Source organism: Chrysochloris asiatica, unplaced genomic scaffold (assembly GCF_000296735.1).
Source record: "Chrysochloris asiatica unplaced genomic scaffold, ChrAsi1.0 scaffold00212, whole genome shotgun sequence".
NCBI lineage: Eukaryota > Metazoa > Chordata > Mammalia > Afrosoricida > Chrysochloridae > Chrysochloris > Chrysochloris asiatica.
In genome coordinates, this window is record NW_006408730.1 from 2,115,465 (window position 1) to 2,142,553 (window position 27,089).

At 36.4% G+C, this 27,089-nt stretch overlaps 1 protein-coding gene across 1 annotated transcript in view; it reads right to left on the reverse strand.

Annotated features, from left to right (window-relative positions):
• The window catches only part of KANSL1L (KAT8 regulatory NSL complex subunit 1-like), a 112,357-nt gene that overhangs the window by 3,751 nt on the left and 81,517 nt on the right, over window positions 1-27,089 (reverse strand). Inside the window, exons 6-12 of the mRNA XM_006872742.1 lie at window positions 22,558-22,723; window positions 18,561-18,668; window positions 6,319-6,435; window positions 4,003-4,121; window positions 2,731-2,855; window positions 1,626-1,680; window positions 112-224 (exon numbers count right to left, since the gene is read on the reverse strand). Coding sequence (XP_006872804.1) covers window positions 112-224; window positions 1,626-1,680; window positions 2,731-2,855; window positions 4,003-4,121; window positions 6,319-6,435; window positions 18,561-18,668; window positions 22,558-22,723 — 803 coding nt within the window. The remainder of the gene's footprint in view (window positions 1-111; window positions 225-1,625; window positions 1,681-2,730; window positions 2,856-4,002; window positions 4,122-6,318; window positions 6,436-18,560; window positions 18,669-22,557; window positions 22,724-27,089) is intronic.

Sequence of the window (27,089 nt, forward strand, 5' to 3'; positions counted from 1 at the left end):
AGACATCATTATGTTTTCCTCCTCTTTAATGACCTTCCTCAAAATTCATGCAGAATATTTATCACTCTGCAAGGATATAATGATTTGGGATTTAAATTTTATAACACCTGCCTGCTATTTCTTCGATGCCACTTGCTTTGCTCCCATAGTGACCACCTGGCTTGCTCTCGTGCTTCATACGTTTTGTGTCTTAGGGAGAAGACTTCATCAGAAAGATCTTCTATCTGAAATTAGAAATAAACATTGACTGCTGCTTTTATTAGAAATGTTATAAAAAATGAGATTAGGTTACAGACAGTTCCTTATGAGAGAGAACATTAAGAAGAAAATGAATCTGTCTAAGCCAAGAGAACAAACGATAGTTATGAGATGAATGTCAAATTCCTGAAAAGAGGGTGTTGAAAGCTTGGTTTAAAAACAAAACTTTACTGTTGGGACTCCTTTGAAGATTGCTCTAGATTACAGATGGGGTTCACTGTGCTTATCATTTTGCTACAGCTTACTTAAAGTCGTCTTTTTTTTTTTTTTAAACATAAAGTATTGTTAATGTTTTGTCTATTCAGCAGAGGTTTTATTGATTGCCATATTATGGGTTGCATAGTATTCTAGGAAAACTGTCCAGGATAAATGAGGATTTAGTCAGTGCTTTATCTGATATTCTAACCCTGACAGCTGCTTTTACTATGGTGGATTTTAAAAGAGTTTGGGTTTCCTGGAAAGCCTGTTCTGAAATAGGGACAATAAAAGATTAATGTTGGAAGTTGGCAAAAAGTGATCTACAGTATATTGTTTTTATAGAAATACTTGTTACTTGATAGAAGCAAAGTGTCTTTTATATAATACTGCTTCTAGAGCCCTTACTTTAGAATTTGGGCAGAGTATTTTCCCCTTGTAATTGTAGTCTTAATTAAGTTTTACCCAAACAGTCCATAATCTATTACCTATAATTAAAAAATCTGAAAAAACAAGTTTTTTTTATCATTTAATTGATTACATAGATTAAACATGATGCTATTTTTAGGCTAACATGCTATGAATTTATCACTACAGAAACATTAATGTTTGATAATTGAGATAATTTGATAATGAGGTAATACTCCTCAGAAACCCTCTACAGGGGTGCTATGAGTTGGAACCAAATTGACAACACTTAACAACAACAAGATAATAGAATTTTCCCACAGGCTTTTTGAAGCCCCATCGAATGTATCACATAACTTTTCTAAAGTCCAGATATTTTCAAATTCAAACCCAATTTGGCCTTTACATTTTGAATTCTGCATTGTAGACCTGAATACAAATTAGGACAGTCTCCTCAAACAGAAAAGAAAAAGGACTAGTAATGTGAAAGTTGATATTCACATAAATTCAAGGACTCATCAACTTACATAAACAAAGAGTTAATTTTGCTTTTCCTTATTTTTCCCATATATTTATACATTATCATCTTTGTAGTCAAATTTGGACAAAAACTACTTTTCTTATGAAATTGATAATCCTTTTTGGATAGCTTTCTTAAGGGGAAAAAAATCAGATGTTACAGAACTTCTTGTAAGTTCCCTTTTGTTCAAATTAAGCAATGTCATATAATGTGTAATTAGAAAATTAGTTGAAAGGCAACTTACCTCTTCTTCTCCTAAATTACAGTCATCCAGAGGCTTTAGAATAACCATCCTCCAGCTGGTGAAGATACAAAGCAATTTCAAACAGTTTTATTAAACCATATAAATTTCACAATTTTCTAAACACAGCTAAATACTGTATTCTTTTCTTTCCTTGGATTTCCATAATTCAAATGGTTGGTTGTCTTTAAAAAAAGAAAAATACAACTTTATAAGATAGAAATATCTGTCTTATGAGGCTTTAGTTTTGGCCTTACAGTGAACAATCTCTTCTACAGAGTTACATTTAACAACCAGCTCTTCTCTGAGCCAGTTCCAGCTAAGACTTTTGCCTATGTCTTTGTGCCTTTGGTCTAGTCTTCTGTATGAGGACCCTCTCTGCCTTCCCAGACTTTATTACTTTGGTGTCCTTACTGATCTTATTTGAACTCCTCTTCCTATTTAATGTGTTCTTGCTGACTTGACAACATATTCAAAATTTTTACCTTACTGAGTGAATACCCCACACAAAATAGCTTTGATTCTTTTTTGGCAACTATGTTCAAACCTCCTTTCTTAAAAGGGCAAGGATTTTTTTTTGCCATAATTATTATTTACATCCCTATGTATATGGCATAACTTTCTATGCCATATACACAATTGTTGTTGTTAAGTGCCATCAAGTTGGTTCTGACCCATAGTGACCCTCCCTGTATAGGGTTTCCTAGGAGCAGCTTGTGAGCTTGAACCGCCGGCCTTGTGGTTTAAACTGAGTTGTCAGTCCAGCGCATTAGCCCACAGTGCCACACAAGGATTCCATATACATAGTAGATAACCAAAAGATCACTGAACATAAAGAGACTCATAGTGCTAACGCCATCTGTATAAGAAGTCCCAATTCTTAATAAGAACTGAGATGTAAAGTTGTGATGCTCTAGTATTGTTTCTACAGTATACATAATGAAATGGTTTTTCACCATTTTCTCTTCAGGGTTACTAGTACAACTGGAAAAAGAAAGAGGGGCAGCATTCCCTTGTTATTAAAAATTTAAATTCTAAGATTGTTCTATAAATTTAAATTCATTAAGAAGAGAGGAAGGAAGGAAAAAAAAAAAGTAAGTGTCCATACCTTGGAGTAAGTATTTCCTTATACTGGAGTTTCTCCAGCTTCGCTGGGGCCACTAAGGACATGGGAATTACAATGTTGTCTATGTCATAGGAGCTCTCACTCCTCAGCCTCCGCCTTGTGGTATTCTGCCAAACAGGACAACAGCACCTGGGGTTACCTGTGGTGATGCCCTCCTGTCATGAGTTATGTATGTCAAGATGGTTTTGTAAGTGCACTCTTATACATCTGGCTAGAAACTGTTAAGAAAAGCAGTGAAGAAGGCTTATCTACCCTCACTAAACCCAAACAATTTCTTTTGACAAGTATGTTAATGTATATTTGTTTGGACACACACAAGCCTGTTTTCAAAATCATAAAAAATGTAAATGCCTTAAAATTCTATCAGAAAAAGGTTAAGATACAGTACCCTAAGTGCCAATAAAAATGCTTATTTTTAACAAACTCATTTTTTATTAGGAAAGACTACGAAGTATGTTTTGGTGAGTCATTTACTATATTCATGTATGTATTTATGTGTTCATGGTTCCTGAACTTCCTTCTGCCCCTCTTATCCTTTCTACCTTTCACCTTCACTTTCAACTTCCTGGTGACAAATACACAAAACAGAAAAAGAAGACATGTTTGAATTCTACTTATATTTAACTTCACAATAAATGTTGTTAAGTGCCATCAAGTCGGTTCCGACTCATAGCTACCCTGTATAGGGTTTCTAAGAAGTGGCTGGTGAGCTTGAACTGCTGACCTTGCAGTTCAAACCGACCTTTAGTCCAGCACATTAACCCACAGTGCCATACCAGGTTTCTTCATGCTAGACATGTTGTTATGAAGTGCCGTCAAGTCAGTTCTGACCCATAGTGACCCTGTATAGGGTTTCCAAGGAGCAGTTGGTGAGCTTGAACCACCAACCTTGCAGTTCAAACGGCTTTGCAGTCTGGTGCATTAACCCACACAGCACCACACCAGGACTCCCATGCTAGATATAGGCATAGTGTATTTAGGGATAGTCATAATAGAATTCAAGTTTTAACAGAAAAAGAAGCCAGAACCAGAGTACTGAACTATTTGTTTCCTAGTTTAAAAAGTACTATGTGTTTAAACAAGTATCTTTAAAATTATTACTTCCTTATAAGATCCTTTTAAACCTAATATAAGGGCTGTTATAGATTAGCAAAATAGTCTTAAGTTGGTTTTTTTTCTCTCTCAATCAGCTGGTTAAGATTAAAATACAAAAAAAAAAAAAAAAAATTTAGAGCTTGACAACCCAAAACCTACTTGTGAAGATGAATTCTGTGTTCTTGATATAACGTTGACATTAGTAGCAGCAGTAAAATTGCTAGGGGATCCTAGTTCTGTGTGTTGAAAAGCAAATTCTTCAAATTGAGTTCTTTCTCCTGCCATGGGAAATACCATTGACAATGACACACATTAAGCGTAACTAATAGGTTTTATTAGAATTATTTTCCTAATTTAGGTGACAGGTGATTCCTTATTTCTGTTTTTAAAATTAATATTTAAGAAAACAAAAGATACTAAGGAAATGAAACTAGAACCTCACCCATAATCTCATTGTAACTTTATGATAATCTTTACTTTCTTATCATCTCATTTTTTCAAAATTTTTTTATTTCTTTCTGGAGATTTTCTTAACTTCTTACCCACCATTTTTTTTTTTTTTTTTTATTTTTTTAACTAGGAGAGTACTGTTTCCTCAAAGTTCTTGTGATCTGGTATTCATTGTTTGTACCATCTTGTTTTGTCTCATGGATACGGTTTTCTGAGGATGCTCAGTTCGTTACTTCTCTGTTTTGCTCCTTCCCCCCCCCCCACCTCTTTTTTTCCTGTTTTGGTCCTTTTCTGTGTATTTATTTACATATTCATTTATTTACTGTCTTTGCTTCTTTTACATGGATCTTACAAGTAATATTTTCATGTAGCCACTAAATGCCATTGAATCTATTCCAACTCATAGCTACTCTTAACAGGATTGCCAAAGCTAAGTCTTTATGGGAGTAGATAGCCTCATCTTTAGCCCATGGAGTAGTTGGTGGGCTTGAACCATTGACCTTGCAGTTAGCATCCCATGTCTAACCCACAGTGCCACTAGGGCTCCGTTTTTCTGTACAGTATAAATGTTGCTAAGTGCTGTTAACCCTGTATAGGATTTCCAAGGAGCGGCTGATGGGTTTGAACCGTCGACCTTATGGTTAGCAGTCCAGTGCTTATCTTACAGCACCACACCAGGACTCCATGAGTAAAATCTAATACACAGTTTTAGATTTTAAAAAGTCCTTTATGGCTACATAGTTTTTTCAAACCAACCCACACACGGAAACTGGTTACTCTCTAAATGTATTACAATGTGCAATAGTCGTATGTTTCATGACAGCAACTTGTTAGAGCGACTGACCAGATGTCCTGGACTTTGGAGGGTTTTCTAGTTAAACTCTTTATGTTGTTGTTACGTGCCGTGGAGTCGGTTCTGACTCATATGTTTCATTTAATTCTTCTATCCCTGTATCTATCCATCTAGAAGTTAGTTCTAAAGTCTCAATCTAAGTGAAACACTATGTCTTAGGTGATTTTTTATTCCATATTGTATTTTATTAAAGGAGACAGGTACTTTAAGAGTGAGATATTAAAAAGCTTACTGAAATCTCTGGACGTGGGTGGCAGTTTGCTAATTTTGTAGCTGAGTAACGTATTGAATTCCTAGTGTGTTGCTGTAGGATAAGCACTGAACTGCAAGGTCAGTGGTTCAAATTCATCAGCTGTTCCTCAGAAACCCTATACAGGTAGTTATGAGTCAGAACCGACTCGATGATACTTAACAATAAAGGTAACAGGGCCAGCTATACAGAGAAGACCCCCCCAACAAGGTGGACTGACACAGTGACAGCAACAGTGCCTCACAGCAGTTGGGATGATGGCACAGAAGCCGGTCTTGTTTCATTCTGTCGTGTATAGAGTTGCTGTGAGTCACATCCAACTTGATGGTACCTGATAACAAGCAGTAGATAGTGATGATCAGGTAGTGACTCCATCTGTTATACTGGGAATTGTAGAAAGTGAGGATAAGTGCATGAAAGTCCCAATGTACACTAGTGTAGCTCAGACATAATGTTTTCTAATACATTAAGTGTTGCTGAATCGGTTCCGACTCTATAGGGTTTTTAAGAAGCAGCTTGTGGGTTTGAACTGCTGACCTACTGGGTTCAGTCCAACAGTGCTTATCCTATAGCCGCACACTAGGACTCTTCTTAATACATATGTGATACTACATCTGGGAATATTTGACTAATGTGTTCTATCCACGGGAATAATGAACAAAACCAGAAGACTGTATCATTTGCTATTGTACATACATCTTGCCGGTAAAGTATGTTTTTTTTAAATCACTGTCTATAGCAATTATAACTGCTCTTTTCCAAATCCCCACAACAAATCCCACTTTCAATCTAGAACATTATCACAGAGTTTGAATTCTGTCCAGAAGACCTGTTGGCAAAAGATAACTCTAGTCAGGGAACATGTGAAAGCCGTACTTAGAGGACATGATTTTAGCACTAGTGCAAAAAACCTTTTACTTACCTAATGCTGTTTCACTCAAATGTCTCTTCTTTCTTCCCTGTAATAGTTGTGCAGATGACTGAGGCTTACATGTCGGTGAATATCCATTTCTCCACTGATGCAGGCAATTACTGTGTACTAAAACAAAAAGAAATGTAAAGTTTTAGCTCCTTAGCATAAACAGATAAGCATGCTAATCTGTTTAACTTTACTACATTGCAGAATTTTCAGATACTAATTCAACATTACATATAAAAAATAAATACCAAAGTAGCAAGATGGAAAACTTAATTTACCCAGAATAGGATTGCTTAAAAACATCCTCAAGAAGTTCATAATTCTTCCTAATTTGCTCTGTTATTAAGAGATTTAAAGATTGGTTGAGATCTGTAAATGTTGGCCAAACATATGAATCCTGTAATTAGCTTGTCTTTACCCTTAAAGTACGATTCTACAAGGCCACCACAGGCTGGGACTCCTCTAAAGCAAAAGCTGGATCTCATCCACCTGTCAGCCTCTGACAGTGCCCAGCACCACCATTTTAAATCACTAAACATCTCCACTGCCTTCAGCTATAACATACCTAAAACCCCAGTAATTCAGGGCTATAAAGATTAAATGAGTTAATTCTTTACAAACATTAGAAGGTTGTCTAACATGATCAAGTGCTCAATAAATATTAGGTGTCAATACCATGACTACTGTTGTCTATCTGAACCCCACTTGTCCAGGATTGGATTAATAATCAAATTGGCTTTTTGAAGAGTTTGGAAGTGAGGAAAGAAATAAAGGTATAGGCTGAAGCGGCAAACACACCAACTCTGAAAGAAATCGCATGGCCCACCAACAGTGACTAGTTCTGGTTTGAAGGTGACAAAGCATCCAAAAAATATGTCAGACAAAATTTTTATCCAGTGACAAATGGCCATATATATATTCACATTTGCAAGTGAAAAGGTGAACTGGTGAGAAGAGCCAAATTTCTGAGGAATCTATGAAAGGAAGAGGAGACAGAGCCAAAGCACATGGGAAAGTACTGCCACCAAATACAGTCAACACCGAAGGTTCTGTGCACCTGGAGAGGGGAGTTGACGTGGGTGGTTTTCGGGAGCAGACCTTGGATGGCTGCACTACTCAAACTCCGGCTACACTACTTGATGAGGTTATCTGTTGAAGGCAAAGAAATGGTGGAGAAAAGGGGACAATGCCCATGTGGGCCCACCTTGAAACATACCCTGTTAAGTGCCATTGAGTTGGTTTGGACTCCTAGCGACCCTGTATAGGGTTTCTGAGGAGCAGCTGGTGGGTTTGAACCACCAACCTTGTGGTCAGTAGTTTAGTGCTTATCTTTGTTAAGTGTCCAGTCAGTTCCAACTCACAGTGACCCTGTTTACAAGGAATGGCTGGTGGGTTTGAATCACCAACCTTGTGATTAGTTTGTGGTTAGCAGTCCAGTGCTTATCCTTATAACACCACAAACATGCCCTGCTTATCACTCATTACCTCTGAAAATACTGTAGCAAGCAAATGACCCTTCACATCAAGGGAGTATGGCCATGGTGGTCATAACAGGAATATCAGTTTTAAAGGTGAACATGCAAGACTCAAAATTTGAGGAATACCAATCCCACAAAACAGATAGCAGGTCCATCTCGAGCAATAATTCATTGGAATACTCAAAACACAGATTAAGAGGTCTTTAAATTACCAACAAATAAAGGAAATGTCCCTTTAGAAATTTCTCAAAAATTGAAACTATTAATGAAATTTAAAAACAAAATCAGTTTAACAGCTAAGCAGCATTGACTCAGTTGAAAATCAAATTCAGCAATCCAGAACAATGAAGAGATGGCGGTGTGGAGGATGAGCAGATCAAAATGTAATACCAGGAAAGAGTTGAAATAATGAAGGGGAGGCAATATTTGAAAAACAGGTAGCCAAGAGTTTTTCCATTGTTATATTAAGTGCCGTCAAGTCAGTTCCGACCCATACTGACCCTGTATAGGGTTTCTGAGGAGCAACAACTGCCAACCTTGCGGTTCAGATGACTTTGCAGTCCAGCGCATTAACCCACAGCGCCACACCAGGACTCTCTGGTGTTAGTTATATTAACCCTAAGATATCACAGAACTCATTTATAAAACATTGCAAATGAAAAAAATTAGCATAGGAAAGATGAAGATATCCTAAAAGTTATCAGAGAAGATAAAAAGATCACTGCAAAGGAATGAGAAATCAGGTGGATATACAAATCGGATGCAAGAAAACAAAGCTAAGGAAAATGGGATGGGCAGAATTTTAAGGCTGTCCCTGAGATTCACCACCAAACCAAAAAGGAAAAAAGATGTTAAGTAGAAAGTAGAAATAATATAGCAAGACTAAATTCCTATAAAGGGTAATTCAAATTGTGTGTTATGTTGTAAAATGTATGTATTGACTCTGGTTAAGTATTAAAAAGTTCATGTCCACTCTTGTTAATGAAACATTTTGTTGGAGTATTTTAAAGAAAATCATAGCCAATTCATCCCTCTTGTTTTCTAAAGCAGTTCACCTTAACCTTCAGAAGTTTTGATAATTTTCATTAAGTTTTATTTAACTATTTCTTACACATTGAGCATTTCCCTTCCTATTTGGTCTCTGTATGGTTGAACTGGACCCTTGAAACAGTAGGAAATGTGTGAAAATCTCAGAACCTAATTCCAGGCATTACCTTCACTTATACTGTTGATAATAACGTCCCCTATTGAAATTCTTTTTCTCCTAATTGCTCTCCTAGATTTCATCCTACAACAGTACACTGACCCAGCATTTTTCCTGTTTTGCCTTCCCTTTCATCTTTTCATTTAACGGGTGTGGATAGGCAGTTAGATGCCGTGCACTTTGCCATTCTTTGGGAACACAGTGGTGAGCAAAAAGAGGTATATATGCCCTGCCCTTTATATAATTTACAGACATTAATTTAAAAAGGTCAGAGAAATCTAAGTAAAACGGCAACTTTAAGGTGTAAGAGGGAAGAGAAGTACATGACAAAGAGCATGTGAGAATTCTAGGAAAGGCCTCCCAAGAGGCAGTGCTAAGGTTTGAAAAATTATGACCCTGTGTAGGATTTCGGAGGACCGGCTGGTGTGTGAACTGCCAACCTTGTGGTTCCAACCGACCTTGAAGGCGAATGTTTATCCTATAGCTTATTCTATAACGGGACTCCAGGAAGAGGGAATAGCACATGCAAAAGTCCATGGCAGCAGGAAGAAGGGGAAATAGCTGAGCAGTAGCCATGTGTTAGAGAAAGTAAGGGACATAGTGAAGTGAGGTAGGGAGGGCCCAACGGATACAGGTAGGATGTTAAGGGCCTCTGTTCAGAATTTGCTTCTTCAAAGAAAAAGTGATGGCAGGAGGAGGCCTTGTGTGACCTTTGTGTTTTGAAAACAATGACTGTAGCTACAGTGGAACAGAACACATAAAACAAGATCATTAGATTGGATTGTAAAAGTGGTAGAAATGAAGACAGAAGATCAGATCAGAAAGGTCTGTATAACATCACATTGATAACTTGCCAATGGATTTAGACATAAGAATGGAAGACTGAGTTGTCGGATTCTGGCTTTCCTGAGTGGGCTGTAGTGCCACTGTTTCATCTAGCTCATCTATTCATACTTATAGTAAATTTTAACTTAATTTTATACTTACAGAAAACTTAGTACAAAGAACTAAATATGCTTTACTCACAGTAAAGGGTATATGGGAATTACTACATTTGGTTTCTCTCTGAACTCATGAAATTAAGTTTCTGAGATGATACTCCTTTACCTCTGAACATAATCAATGCATTCAAAAACAAGGGCACGCTTTCACACTGTTGTTAAATGCTGTCAAGTTGGTTCCTAAGCGACACTGTGTAGGGTTTCTGTGGAACGTCTGGTGGGTTTGAACCAACAACCTTATGATTAGCATTCCAATACTTATACTTCAGCACACACCAGGACTCCATGCTGTCACAACTACACAATTAAAAAAAAAAAAGATAAATCTATAGACATTCAAATGTTACCAATTATCTACCTCTAGAGTTATTTATAAGGAGCTCTGGTAGCGTAGTGGTTAAGAATCAGGCTGCTAACCTCAAGGTCGGCAGTTCGAAACTACCAGCTGTTCCGCAGGAGAAAGATGAGACTTCCTACTCCTATAAAGATTTACAAGCCTCGGAAACCCTGTACAGGGTCTCTATGAGTTGGAATCGACTCCACAGCACATAACAACAACAACATAGTTATTTATAGAAAATTCTGGGTGATTAGTTTCTTTCAGTTGTCTGGTCTCTTAAGTTTCTGTACATTAAATAATTCCAGTGTCTTTATCTTTCATGATCTAGACTGTTTTGTTGAGCATTGAACCAAGTCAGACCAAACTTAATACCATCGGATTGAGATCAACTCATCGTGACCCTATAGCGTTTCCAAGGCTTCTATCTTTATAGGAACAGAAAGCCTATAGTCCAGTGCTTAGCCTATAGTGCCACTAGGACTCCTTGGTGAGTACAGGCTCCATAATTGGTTTTGTGTGGTGTTTCCTCTTGTACTAATTAATCATCTATTTACTCTTTGTTGTTGTTGTTGCTAAATGCAGTTAAGTTGGTTCTGACTCTTAAGTCACCCTGTATGGGGTTCCGAGGCTGTAATTTTTGCGGGAGCAGAGAGCCTCATCCTGCCATGGGGTGACTGGTGGGCTTGAACTGCTGACCTGTGGTTTGCAGTCCAGAGTTTCTGCTACAGTGCCACTGCCCTTCCTTTTACTCTGATACACTTCAATTTGACTTTTTCCTATTTTTTATTTTCTTGCTTAAGGTTGGCATTGTTGTCATAATCTGATGGACATAACAGGATAAATATAAACTCTTTGATAAGGCACACCAAAATCTGCTCACCTCATTATCTGCCACTTACCCTCACACACTATAATCCCCAGAACACCAAGCTCTCTATATGTCCTTGAACACATGACACTGTTTTGTGTGCTTGCTACCATTAATGTTTAAAGTCTTGTTTTACTCAATATGGGCCAGGAGCATTAGGATCACTTGGGAGGACCTTATTAGAAATGCATTATCCCCAGCCCCATCCCAAACACAATACAAATATGCATTTTAATAATATCCCCTAGGTATTCATTTGTCTATTAAAGTTTGAGAAGCACTGATTTGGAACACCTCATTCTCCTTTCCTCCCAAAGTTCAGATGAAGCATTTGAAGCTCTATATACGTAGGTGTCACATTTTTGATGTTCTCCTTGCCCCTGTCCCATCACCCTTCAATTCTCTTCCTCTTCTGTTCCCTCAGCAGAATTATACAGCCCATCTCTATTACCAAAGGAGCTCTGGTACCGTAGTGGTTACAAATCAGGCTGCGAGCTACAGGAGAAAGATGAGACTTTCTGCTCCCGTAAAGATTTATAGCCTCGGAAACCCTGTACAGGGTTGCTATGAGTCAGAACCGACTCCACGGTACACAACAACTACAACAACAACTCCATTACCAAGTGTTTGAATCATTTATCTGTGTCCATTACCATGCATAATCGCTATTTGTGTGTCAGCTTTCCCCAGTTATCTCATTTTCTGTGGTTCACTTTTAATTCTTCTAGTCTGCCTGGCACATAGTAGGTGTTCAATAAATGTTGAAGTTTAGTTTTACTTATTTCTGTAGAAATCACAATGAAAGAAAAGTTAATGACTAGCTATTTAACCAAAGGCAGATACTTAATGTAAAATGAACCTGTTGTTAGCTGCCATTAATCTCACAATATGATGAACCATTGGGATCTGATGAAGTAGATCACCAGGCCTTTTTTCCTAGTCTGATTTAGTACAGAAACTGTGAAAACGTGTCCAACATCATAGCCGTACACACCAAGCAGATGACTGGTGACTGCACTAGAGGTGCACTGGCTGGGAATCAAACACGGATCTCTTGCATGAAAGGTGAGAAGTGCACCACTGAGCCAACCACCTTTGTCCTCAAAATGTTTATTTGGGGTGGGAGTAATAGGGAGTGAGAGATTGGGGCACAAATGAAAAACAAAACAAAACGTTTCTTTGTATTTGCTGATTTGCTTATTATTGCAGATCAATTCAAATGCATTCCATCTCTATTAATTTCCCATTAATAACATGTCTAATTATTGATAACATTACTCCTACTCTCTGCCTAGCTGGTTTATATTGCCTTCATTTTTTAATGTAAATAGCAGAACAACATTAGAAGAAACAAGAATAAGCACTGGACTATTATAATAATAATTAGAACTACTGTCATGTCCAAGTGGACTCCCAGTGTGGCCCTGTAGGATCAGCACTAGACTGCGAACCACAAGGTCAGTAGTTCAAACGCGCCAGCTGCTCCTCGGGAACCCTACACAGGGTTGCTATAAATTGAAACCAATTCAATGGCACTTAACAACATCATGATGGCCAATAAATCTTGGTGTGGCACTGTAGAATAAGCACTAGACCACAAGGACAGTGGTTCAAACTTATTAGCTGCTCCTCAGTCGCTGTGAGTCGGAACTGACTTGACGACACTTAGCAATAACAACCATACCTAAATCAAGAAATAATTTCATTTTTGCATGCTCCCATTCAGTCATACATAACATGTATTGTGTAATTTACACATAATACATTTCAAATATGAAATAATGTTATTTCAGTAAGAATGAGTATCACTGTTTTAATAACTCACTTTTCATTGTTATTTTTTTAAATGGTTACCTAATATTCTTCTGATTAAAGATATTATTTAGGTATTGCATAGCTTTGGGATATGATGTTAAGTGCTGTTTAGACAGTTCTGATTTACAGCAACCCTGTATAGGTTTCCAAGGAGCGACTGGTGACTTTGAACTGTGACCTTGCAGTCCAGTGCTTCTCCTACAATCCTACCCTAGGACTACCTGGACATGATAGCTGTGTCAGTTATCATCGTAATGATAATGCTATGATAGACATTTGAAAAAATATCCTCAGAATCAATTCCATGGAGTGTAATGGATCATGGAAAAGCACCCAAATACTTCCCCCTACTGTTTCTTTAGTCTCTTCCCTATCACAATCGTGCCTTGTCACTGGTGCTCTCTCTTCTTTTTTTCATTCCTTTTAATTTTTTGCTGTAGAACATTTTCAAGGGGATTTGAGTATTGGAAGCCATGTGCCTGTTTCAATAACGACCTATTATTGAGCTTGGTCATCTCTCTTTTTTTGCTGGCATATTTTAAATAGCATCCCTGGTATCTCTTTTCATCTATAAATATGTCAGCAATTGTTAGGTGCCATCGAGTTTGCTCTGACTCATAGCGGCTATGTGCACAATAGAATGAAACATTGCCTGGTCCTGTCTTATCCTCATAATTGTTATGCTTCAGCCCACTGCTGCTGCCACTGTATCAATCCATCTTCTTTTTCACTGACCCTCTAGTTTACCAAGCACGATGTCCTTTTCCAGATATTGGCCTTTCCAGATAACACGTCCAAGGTATGAGAGGTGAAGTCTCTCCATCCTGACTTTTAAGGAGCATTCTGGTTATACTTGTTCCAACAGATTTGTTGGTTCTTCTGGCAGTCCATGGTAATTTTAATATTCTCTAACACCAGAGCTCAGAAACATCAATTCTTTTATGTTCTTCCTTACTGTACAACTTTCAGATGTATATGAGGCAACTGAATATATCACGGCTTAGGTTCATGCATAACTTAGTCTTCAAACTGATATCTTTGCTCTTGATCACTTTAAAGAGGTCTTTTGCAGCAGATTTACCAAGTGCAGTATGTCCTTTGATTTCTTGGATGCTGTTTCTATGAGTGATGATTGTGGATCCAAGCAAAATGAAGTGTTTGAAAACTTCAGTCTTTTCTCCATTTATCATGGTAATCTCATTATTGGTCCAGTTGTAAAAGTTTGTTTTGTTTTTTTATATACTGAGGTGCAATCTATACTGAAGACTGTGGTCTTTGATCTTCATCAATTAGTATTTTAAGTCTTCTTTGTTTCCAGCAAGCAAGGTTGTATCAGCTGCATATTGCAGGTTGTTTTTGAATCTTCTTCCAATCCTGATGCCATATTCTTCTTCATATAACCCAGGTTCTTAGATTATTTACTCAGCATACAGATTGAATAAGTATGGTGAAATAATACAACCTTGGCACACACCTTTCCTGATTTTACACCATTCAGTGTTCTTTTCAAAGGACTCCCTGTTGGTCTATGCACAGGTTCTTCATGAGTACAAGTAAGTGTTCTAGAATACCCATTCTTCACAGGGTTATCCAAAGCTTGTCATGATCCAATTTCAAAACCTTTTATAAAGTTTTTATAAAAAGCCAATAAAGCACAAGTAAACATCTTTCTGGTATTCTCTGTCAGCCAAGATCCATCTGACGTCAGCATTGATATCCTTTGTTCAACATGCTCGTCTGAATCCTGCTTGAATTTCTGGCAGTTTCCATCGATGTACTGTCATTTTTTAATTACCTTCAGCAAACTTTTACTTGCATGTGATATTAATTACTACTGTTTGATGATTTCTGCATTGTGTTTGGTCACCTTTCTTTGGAATGAGCACAAGTATGGACGTCGTCCACATTTCTTGACGTAGTTGAGTAAGCACATGTATTGCTGCATCAGTTATTGTTGTTTTTATTTACAGATATCAATTTGTATTCGGTCAGTTCCTTGAGTCTTGTTTTTTTGCCAGTGCTGTCAGTTCAATTTGGACTTCTTCCTTCACTATTATTGGTTCTTGATCATATGCTACCTCTTGAAATGGATGAACATTGACCATTGCTTTTTGGTACAGTCACACTGTGTATTCCTTTCATCTTCTTTTGATGCTTTCTCCAACATTCAGTATTTTGCCCAGAGAATCCTGTATTGCAATATGAGACTTGATTTTTTTGTTCAGTTCTTTCTGCTTAAGGAATACTTAGCATGTTCTTCCATTTTCTTTTGGTTTATCTCCAGGTCCTTGCACATTTTATAATACTTGGCTTCTTGATATGTCCTTTGAAAGTTTTTGTTCAGCTCTTTTACTTCCTCATTTCTTCCATTCTCTTTAGCATCTCTACTCTCAAGCACAAACAAGTTTCAGTGTCTCTTCTGACATCCATTTTGATCTTTTCCTTTTTGTCTTCTTAGTGACCTATCGCTTTCTTCCTGTATGATGTTCTTGATGTCATCCCACAACTCTTCTGGTTTTTGGTCTCGTGTCTAATGCATCTAATCTGTTCTTGAGATGGCCTCTAAACTCAGGTGGGCTATATTCAAGCTCATATTTTGGCTATCTTGGACTTGTTTTCATATTCTTCAGCTTCAGCCTGAACTTGCATGTAAGCAGTTAATGGTCTGTTCCACAGTCTGCCCCTGGCCTGGTTTTGGCTGACGATATGGGGCTTTTCCACCATCTCTTCCCACAGGTGTAGTCAATTTGATTTCTGTGTATTCCATATAGTGAGGTCCATGTGTAAAATTGCCTTTTATGTTGTTTTAAAAAGGTATTTGCAATCATTACATCACTGGTCTTGCAAAATCCTATCAAGTGATCTCCAGTATCATTTCGATTACCAAATGTCATCAATTACGTATGACAAAATTAACAGTAATCCACTGGTATTATTTAGCAGCCAGTCCATGTTCAAATTTATTTGATTGTAAAAACATACTTCTGTGTGTATAGCTGGTTTGTTCAAATCAGGATTCCAACAAAGTCACACATTGCATTTGGTTAATAGAAAAACATGTTTACATGTTATAATTGTACCATACATAAAAGTAAAATTTCCATCCATTTTTTTGATAAATATATTTCCATCCTTAAGTGAACTCATAAGATATGGATTTTTTTGGTAAGATATTTTGAAAGTTGTAATAGTCCACTGAAGTGGATAGTTTAACCATGTCTCTATTATGTTTTTCACGTTGTTTTCAATTTTTCATTATCACACAGATAACATGCATATATTTGTGTATAAAGCATTTTATATTTAGGATTACGTTCCTACACTGGGTACTTGAAAATGGAATTACCAGGTCAGAATAGAGAATTAACAGTTCAGTTATATTAATTACTGTAGAAAATTAAGTAATGGGATAATTTTCCCCTCAATAAGTATATAAGAAATTAAACATTTTCTAGTTTTCCAGTGCACCTTACAGTCATTCTCAAAAGGCTTGTAACAATTTTTAATGTTAGCTAAAATATTTGAAGGTGCTTTTTTTACCACAGCCTTGTTATAATGTTTAAACTTATTAATGCAGTAAGCTAACGTATTAAACACTTAGCACATTATCTGCCATGTATGCTCTCCATAAACAGTATCTGTTGTAATTGTCATTATCATTACTATCACCTAATTTTTCTTCTAATTATTTTAAGACTAAGATTTTTTTCCTATAAAAATAGTACATAAACTTAGACAAATAAGCTGAAGTTTAAAAAGTTACAGCTCTTTGATATATCTGAATACATTTTAATAACTGTCTATTTTAATGTGCTGTATGAAGTAGGATCTCAGTTTATATTTTTTAAAGAGTCATTCTTTAAGTCCACTTCTTGCAGAGAAAGCTAAAGTTTAGTTTATTGTTTAAAGTGTGGCCTGTGTGGCAGACTTCCTGGCTTGAATCCTGGCTCGAAGACTACGCAACTGTAATATGAACACTTGGGTCTGTCTGCCTGTAGGCCTTTTATTTCCTTCCTTTGATCTAGTTTCCATCAGTAACACAATATCAATATTTTAGTAATCACAGATTTATAATGTATTATGATATCTGGCAATACACCCTCTTCCTTATTAACTGTATTTTATTGGCTGTTGTAAAAGGAAAACACCTCTGTGGTTATGATTAGAACCATGTTACATTTATAAATTTATGTAGGGAAAACAGAGACCTGAATGAACAGTACTGTTTTCTGACCCAGGAACAGGGTCATTCTCTCATATAACCTAAAGTTCTTTTCATATTTGTTTTGCAGTTCAATCCTAGATATTTATATTTTCATTGTCAATTGTCTAGGATAACTTATTCCTTTATATAGTCTAAGTAGTTGTTGTTGGCATTTAAAAAAAAAACCCTGAGTTTAATAGATTTATTTTGAAATCTGCTACCTTTCAGAACTATAGTTCTAACAGTTGACTCTTGAATTTTTGAGGTAGATAATTATTTACCTACCTCAAAAATCTTAATAAAAATTAATCTTAGTTTGTATGACTTTTTTATGTTGAGATTTAATCTTTGATAAAATATGTTGATTCGTTTTTCATTTCTTATTTGGGTTGTTTCCAGAGTCCCCACTTCCATTCAGTGGTGGTGGTGGTTGTGTGCTGTGGAGTTGCTTCTGACTCATAGTGGCCTCTGGCCTCTGATGGGGTTTCTGAGGCTGTGACTCCTTAAAGAAGCAGAAGGCCTTCCTTACCTTCCTTTTGTGGAATGGCTGGTAGAATTGAACTGCTGACTTTGCAGTTAGCAGCGCAACTCGTAACCCACTACATTACCAAGGCTTCAACTCCCATTCAGAGTATTCATACATATTGAATTCTAATTTCTTTACATTTTGTCATTTTAATGTGTTATTTTAAATTCTTGGAACCAACTATAATTTATTTTGATACATCATATAAAGTCAGTGGATAAAAAAAAAACTCTTTCCCAAAAGACTGGTTTATTGGCTAATTCTTCAACTTCCCATTTAATTTACAGTTCTTCCCTTATCACATAATAAGTATGTGCTATGTAGTTTGCTCCTTGGATCTGCTGTCCTAAATGCAAGCAAAATACTTTCTATGATGTTACAGAATAACTTCATGTTTTCATGTGGGGTTGGACTTGATTCTCTATTTTTTCCAGCAATTCTTTTTATATTTTCCCCTATTTATTGTTCCAATGGACTTTAAAATTAGTTTGTGAATGTAAGCAAATTCTAATAGAACTCGAAGCTATACTATATTAAACATAACTAGACAGGAAGAATTGAAAGCCTAGTAATATTAATCATACCGTTCAGGAATACAGTTTCTCACCACTTAAAATTTATTTAATATTTATCAATAATAGTTTATCATTTTCATTTAATAAGTATCCCATTTCTCCTGGGTATATTCTGTGTGTGCATGTGTGTGTGTGTGGATTTATATTTGTTCCTTTGTTACACATTATAGTCTCAGAAAACAAGCAATAAGTATGAAAGATGTACGAAGTGAGAGCTTTGTAAATGTGACATACCAGGTGATGGCGATATGACACACTCTCCTACACATTTATTTTCAGCAAGATCTCCTTTTATTTCAGTCTTTTTAAACAATGTTTCAAGGTGAAAATGAAGAGGCACATCTAGAAAGATAAATTAAAAAAAAAAGAAGCATTTTCAGTGAATTCTCCTTTTTATAGACTAATATTAATAAAACTTTTTTTTCCTTTAAAAATAGTATATAAACTTAGACAAAGAAGCAAAAGTTTAAAAAGTTACATCTCTCAGATGTGGCAAAATAATCTTTTCAATATGTTGATAGAAGTATTTTGGGAACTACAAATTATATGTACATGACAAGCATGACAATTTCATAATATACTATTTACAGAGGAAGAGAATTAAAAGTGTCAAAGATGGTTTAATAAAACATAGTTAAATATGGTCGGCTCTTAAGTCCATTATGTACCTTCCCCATAAAGTTTGCATGTGAAATAATGAGGTTTCCAAAATTAGGATTTGTTGTTGCTAATTCCAACTCATAGCCACGCTGTATAGGGTTGCCGAGGAGCAGCTGGTGAGTTTGAACTGCCAATGTTGCCCACTTTGTGGTTAAAATCGACCTCGTGGTCCAGTGCTTACTCTACAGAGCCAGACCAGGATGCCAAAATGATTGCATGGTTTTAACTACTTAAAGGAAAACAAATTTATACGCAACCTTTTTATGAAAACATCAAGTTTCACATTTCTTTAGTTTGCTATGTTATGAATTAAAAACAAATCTACTTTTAAAAAGATTAAAAATTCAGTGACAAATTATTCTTCATTTACATAGAGGACTTAGAGATATTACAGCATAAAACCTACAGTTAATATGTATTACAAATACCTATTAAACCAGGCTGGCCTCTACTGGCCTAACCACAAGTCTCCCAACCCACTTTGCACCTGTGGATAAGGTCGTTAATCAAACATTTCTCCATATCATGGGGACCAGGGGCAGTATCTGAGTATGCCTCAGGAATGGACTTTAGTTCTTTGTCAGCCTACAGAATTATTTAAGTGAGCCACTCATCCTCCTGCAAAAACTAGGGGTCACTCTAGCCTCTTGCTACTACAATGCCAGCCTGCTACATCCTCTGCTTGTTCACTCTTGCTGAGTATAACTCTCATGTGGCTATGCTGTGAATACATGTTAACTAATAAACAGTTGTTTATCTCATCTTTCCTGTAGTGGATGTTATGTGATCGGCCATGTCTGTAACCATAAGGCAAGAATCCCCCACTTCACCAACAGTATGAGAAGGAGGCAAATCAAACATATTCAATTTACTCAGTTTAAATTCTATATTCTCACAACAATTCAGGTGCTAAACAATACAGTAGATGGGCTTCACATTTTAAAAGTAAATGTTGGTGTATTTTAACTAGATAGACACACAGATCAGATACACCAACCAATGTGCAAGTCCTGGTGTGACAGTGTCCTCAAAGTCAGTTTGAACCTCAAGGTTGGCAGTTCAAACTCACCAGCTGCTCCTCAGAAACCCTATTCAAGGTCTCTATGAGTTAGAAATGACTTGGCAGTACTTAACAACAACATACCTATGTGTGTGAAAGTATGCAATGATAATATGTTCATGAATACCATCACAGAGTTTGTTCTAAGGGACAGTTGGGATAAGTTTCAATCCTACCACTGTACTATGATCATATGAAAGTTAGACACAAAATGAACAACAATTCTCCCTTAAAATGCTGCTTAAACATTTTACAGTTCTTTTATTTTTTCAACTACCTTTGTTTCTCCAAAGAAATATCACTGATTGTTGTAATATGAATATCATCTATTCTACCTGCATTGTGGGAAATAGGACGTAACTAGGAAAATTCCTGATTCCACTCATATACCGTCCCTAGTACCCACACTGTAACCTGAAGATTTTTATCAAAATATTTCATGACACTTTATTATACTTACTAGTTTACAGCTCAGCTGTCTTAAGTAGAACACCAGACACATTAACGGCTTTATTTGTATTTATGCTCCTAGCACCGCCTCTGTTATTGTGTTCCATAAAGTCAGTTCAGACTCAGCTGCCTTACATGGCAGAGTAGAACTACCTCCTAGGGTTTCCTGAACTGGAACTTTTACAAGAGCAGATTTCTAGGTCTTTTCTCCTGCAGAGCATATGGTGGATTTGAACTAATGACCTTTCAGCTAGCAGCAGAACATTTAATCACTGTCCCACCAGGCTTCCTCTTGCATCTAGTATGGTACACTGTAAGTAGTGAAATTTTTATTAAATAAATGCAAAAAGGAGTGGTTAATACTAATTAGTAAATAAGGAAACTAATTTATTAATACAGAAATAAGAGACTTAGAGTGAAGGACATTTTATACCAGGTATCAGAGTTTGCTAATAAACAGAAAAGTAATGAACTGGTTAGAAGTTTGGCTCTAGAAGCTGATTACCTAAGTGCAAATCTTAAACCTAAGTTTACCTAAATGTAAGTTTGTTTATCCAAAAAAAATCACTGACTGTTGTAATAAGAATATCATCTGTTGCAACATAATTTATTAATTGTGAAATCTTGGATAAATAACATCTCTGAGTTCCATTTTCTCCTATGTAAAATGAAGATGGCAACAGTATTTATCTTACGGGGTTATGTGAGAATTAAACAAAGTAATGTAATGTGCTCACTACATATGTTATCACTGCTGCTGTTACGTGCCATTGAGTTGGTTCTGATTCAGCAATCCTGTGCACGGTGTCCGAGGCTTTAAATTGTCATAGGAGCAGAGAGCCTCATCTGTCTCCTGTGGAGTGACTGGCAGGTTCAAACCACAGACCTTGTGATTTGCAGTCCAGTGCTTATTGTATGAAGCCACTGTGGTCCTGCTTACTATGTGCTGTTGGTAAGTGCTGTTGAGTTGGTTCCTATTCATCGAGAACCCTGTATAGCGTTGCTGTGGTTTGTGGATTTGAACCGCTGGCCATGCAATTCAAACCAACGAGGGCCTATTATATGCTAAAATAAGACTGTAGTTGCATTATTATTGTTTCTCAAAGTTTCTTCAAAGTATGCTATAGTTATGAAGTCACACTAATACTGATAAAAAGTACATGAAGATTTGAGATGGGGATAAGTACAAACAAAATAGTGTTTTTCAAGAGTAGTCCTTTGATTTTGAGAATTTAACAGATGATTATAGAACCACAGCTAAAAAGAAAACAAAAGTCCATTTGGGATACTTCTCATAAAGAACACTCAGCCGGTGTGACGAATGTTTCCTTTTCCCCCCTAAATATTTACTTCGGTTCCAATGTAGACAAGACTGGACTGGAAAGGTTCCAACAGAACCAAAAACTGGACCTTTAAGTCTTCCTTAGGGATGTGGCAGATATATATGTCTCATTTACTCAACTGTAGATTACAGATACTCTTGAGTTTCAAAAGTTGACTCTATCTAAACATGGACAATTTTCTCGCCTCTTGAAGAAATTCATGGAAGATTTCAAAGAAATATTATAGGGCAGAGAAGATCATCTCCACATTAAGCAAAACATTTTAAAAAGAACACTGAATTACTATTACTGAAAAACAACACAGTCATGCTACCAATAAAATTTCAAAATTTAAGTTGAAAAGAGATCAAAGGCCAGATATTTTCCAAGGTAAATCAAATTGGTTTGAAAGGAATTAAAAAATCGATGTATATAAATAGAGCATTAACTTGATGTGTGATTAGATACGTTCTTCTAGAAGAACTGTGTGGTTCTAACATCAATTTGATTAGCATAGGATCGGTGAGGAATCCTGGTGTGGCACTATTGGATAAGCACTGGACTGCTAACTGTAAGGCTGGAATTTGAAAACCCAACAGCCATTCTTTGGAAACCCTATACAGGGTTAATGAGTCAGAACTGATTTGACAGCACTTAACAACAGCAACAACATTTATAGAATTAGATTTCACCAAAGGACAGATTCGGTAATTTAGAGATTTTATATGAAGAGGCTTACCTGATGGCAGTGATAAAACGGAGTGGAAAGAGGAATCCAACTCTGATACATGTTCTCTTAATAGCTGAGACTTGGCGTTGTAGTCACAGCTACTCCAAGCTGATGCTGATTGCAGGCAAGGCATTTGTGTAGTATTTAAGAATGATGTTTCTTTTGAAGGCAAAGTCTGCAAAGGAAAAACAAAAAAGAACTTAAAGATTCCACTTTTGCACGAAAACAAAAACAGAGAGTGTAACAGTTAAAATACGCTCTCTTAGCGGCACCCAGAACAACGGCCAGAGTGAATAAGTCATCTTGGAGAACGAGCTGCAAAATGATTTAGAGTGGAGAGATGCAAACAATGAGCTGGTACTGTAGTAAGTAAGAACACCTGTGTACACTAAGTTCCAGTTTGCAACCTCTTACAACTAATGAATAAACTAGAGTCTTTTAAATTCTCAATCTAGGTAATCACTACACTGAAATGGCAGTTAAATTCTGTATTTTCTAGTTTATGCTGAGTTAAGTTAAAATGAAAAATGCTTTTAAAAGATGAAATATGACTGAGATTATTGATAAAGCTTTGATTTGAGTCTAGGACTTGAGAAAACCATGTTGCTAAAGTAAAAAAAAAGGTTATATTCATACATTTTAAAGACATTCTACTTTATGATGGATTTTTAAACTACTTAGTCTGGTTATGAAATTAGTATACAATCAATAAAAAACTATAAAGTAGAAAAGATACATTTTTTAATAGAGTTCATGCTTTAACATGCTTAAAATCATTGCGATTATCCTTAGGAAGCAGTTCTGGTGTGGCGTTGTGGGGTTAACACACTGGACTGTAAAGTCAGTTTGAGGTGCAAGGTTGGTAGTTCAAGCTCACCCGCCACACCTATTCAGGGTCCCTGTGAGATGGAACTGACTCAACAGCACTTAACGATAACATCAACAACAATTATAAGGAAACTGACATTTCCTCTGTTTCCATAGCACTTGAACATACATACCACATCCATACATTCAACTAGATTTCCTTGGGATCATGCACTCTTTTAATGCTAGAAGTTCTATCTTGTATTCCCAGGGTCTGACATATGAGGGTAAGTCAAATTGATAGAGTTCCAGTTCATACATGCACGGGTTTATTCCAAACAAGGCCCTTTCTGATACTAGTGAACAGCTGCTGATAAATTCTCTGAGTATCACTCTTGGGTTAGTCTCATTAGGGGTGTCTTCAAAAACAGGTGCAATCAAAACAGTGCCTTCTAAGAGGAACTGCTGGGCTAAATTCAAGGCAGAGAGTACAGGTTACAAGGTTATGGAGGCTCCTTTGGGATTTCAATATGGTAATCTTGATAGATTTTCTTGAAGACACAGGAAGATTTGCGGGACTTATTACAAAGCAGTGTTAAGAATTTTGCACTGGTGATAAAAATGGCAGGTAAATTGTGCTGAGGACTTGTTTTTTCATCATAGCAACTGCACCAACTCAACCTTTGAGAGTTGCAATGACTGTCTTACAAGAATTTTGTTGCGAAATCTTACTCCAACTACCCTATAGTCCCCATCTGGCACCTTCAGACTTGTTTTTGTCCCCCAAACTCAACATTTAAGAGGAACACATTTGAATCCCATGAGGATGCCAAAACTACCATTTTGACATGGTGTAACTCGAACAGCACAAGGAAGGATTAGAGAGACGGAGCCATTGCCTTCTAAAGTCTACAGACCTAGCTGGAGGATATGTCAAGAAATAAGAGCTTCACAGTGTGATATTTTTATTTAATAAAGCGGTCTATGACTTTGCAGCAATACTTTTGACTTACCCTTATATAGTTAAAACTTGAATGTTGACCAACTAGATTTTATGTATTTTTACTTTCAAAAAATGAAAAGTATAGCTTTGTATGATAAGCACTGGACTGCTAACCACAAGGTTGGCAGTTTGAGCCCACCAGCTGCTCTTTGAGAAAAAGATAAGTCTTTCTGGTCCTGCAAAGATATACAGCCTTGGAAACCCTATACAGTGTCACTATGAGTTGGAACTGACTCTACGGCACTTAACAACAACAACATACGCTAAAATTTACCAACTAATCACTTCCCTTTATATCCCACCAGTAAAGACTTAGGACACTTAGTCATACCTAGCTGCAAGGAAGGATGGAAAATGCAGTTGCTCTTCTGGGTGGTCAAGTAAATTGATGAGTTTTTCTAAAATGCTATATATCTCGATACATGATTACAAGAATAGGAGCCATTTTCAAGATTGCTTCTACTGATACTAGATGTATACATTTACCAGAATGCTTGCTATTTGTTACCTTTTAAAAAATGGACTGGTGCTTTTGACTCATACCAGAATTATTCATTTTTTAATGATGTAATTTAGAAATACACATTTCTAAACTTAGACATAACACTTACTTAAAATTACAAAACAAAGTGCTAAACCTCCCTTTTTCCATAGAAAAAATTGTATTCATAATGAAGAGCATTATGAATACAATTAATTTTCTTTTGCACTTTTCCAAACACAGAATAATTAGCCAGTTTGAATCCTACACAACGATGGAGACAAGGGAGTGACATCTAGCACAAAGGTGTTTTGTTTTGTTCTTGCCTCCTGCAGAAAACTTAAAGCCCAAGAGGATAAAAAGGATACGTGGAGAAATACAAAGACCAAGATATCTTTGTTGTTGAGAATACACACAGCAAAACATTCAGCAATTGACCAGTTTCTACCCGATGACATTCTTCCAGTTGTGCAACAACTCTCACCTTCCTTTCTGAGGTGTTTCTCCACTAGTAATGTTAATTCACTGTCCACTGAGGTTCCTGTCGAATCTTTAGAGTTGCTGTTGTCAACTTGATCCCAAATAAATAGTTAAAAGAACATAATATTCAAGGCAAACATTCTTTACAGTAAAGCGAAATTACTGTTTGGTTTTAAGATTTCAGGTTTAGGTCAAAAATATACTTTGAGGTCTTAAAATTCACTAGGGTATGGAAATTTTTTTATGGAACGGTTTTTAATAACTGTTTTAATTTCTTTAACATATGTTTCATATTTTCTGTTTCCTATCTCTCATTTTAGAAAGTCGTGTGTTTAAAGAAATTAGTCAGTTTTGTCTTAGTTATATTTTTGTCATATTATGATATCTGTGAGAAGCTCTGTAGTGATATCCACTTTTTCATTCCTGATTTGGCAAGTTTGTATTTTTCCTTCTTTTTCTTGAAGAATCTTTCTAATTAATACACTTTACAGATCTCTTTCAAAAACCCAGCAACTGGATTTGTTGATTTTGTTTTCTACTTCATTGATTGCTTTCTTGCTTTTTTCAGGTAATAAACTATTTTTGTTTTTACATTTTCCTTGTACATTAACTTATACATTCCTGTAATTTTTTTTTTCATGGTTTCCTTACAATGTGTATCCTTATCCTGTTGGTTTTTACCACTGCACTTTATTCGTTTTCCCGCTTTCTGAAAACACTGGGAACTTAAAACATAATTCTATTTACCCTCCTCTTCTTTTTGTGTTATTTTTGGGCATTTTAATTCTACAAATATTTAAAACTCTACATTATTTATTGTTTTACAACCCAAACTCATTTCAGTAGTTGGAAAATATGGCCTTGGTGATAGAAATGATGCTGGAGAACACATAATAGAATTCTGAAAAACCAATGTTTTGTTCATTTCAGATACCTTCTTTAGACAGCATAAGAGACGACTATACACATGGCTTTAACCAGATGGAATACACAGAAATCAAATTAATTACAAATGTGGAAAGAGATGATGGAAAACCTCCATATCATCAGTCAAAACAAGGCCAGGGGCAGACTGTGAAACAGACCATCAATTTACTCCTATGCAAATTCAAACTGAAGCTGAAGAAAATTAAAACAAGTCCACGAGAGCCAAAATATGACTTTGAATATGTTGTTGTTATTTGCTGTGGAGTCGGTTCCGACTCATAGTGAACCTGTACAGGGTTTCTGAGGCTTTAAATCTCCCGTGGAGCGGCTGGTAGTTTTGAACTTCTGACCTTAAGATTCACAGCCTGATTTGTAACCACTATGCTACCAAAGCTCCTTGACCTTGAATATATCCCACCTGAATCTAGAGATCATGTGAAGAACAGATTTGATACATTAAACACCAAAGACCAAAGACCAGAAGAGCTGTGGGATGACATGAAGAACATCATACATGAAGAAAGCAAAAAGTCATTAAGAAGACAAGAAAGGAGGAAAAGGTCAAAGTGGATGTAAGAAGAGACACTGATACTTGCTCTTCAGTATAGACATGCTAAAACAAATGGAAGAAACGAGGAGGTTCAAGAGCTGAACAGGAAATTTCAAAGATCAGCTCGAGAAGATAAAGCCAAATATTACAACAAAATGTGCAAAGATCTGGAATCAGAAAACCGAAAAGAAGAACACACTCAGCATTTCTCAAGCTGGGGAACTGAAGGAAAATTTAAGCCTCGACTTTCGTTATTGAAAGATTCTCTGGGCAAATTATTGAATGATGCAGAA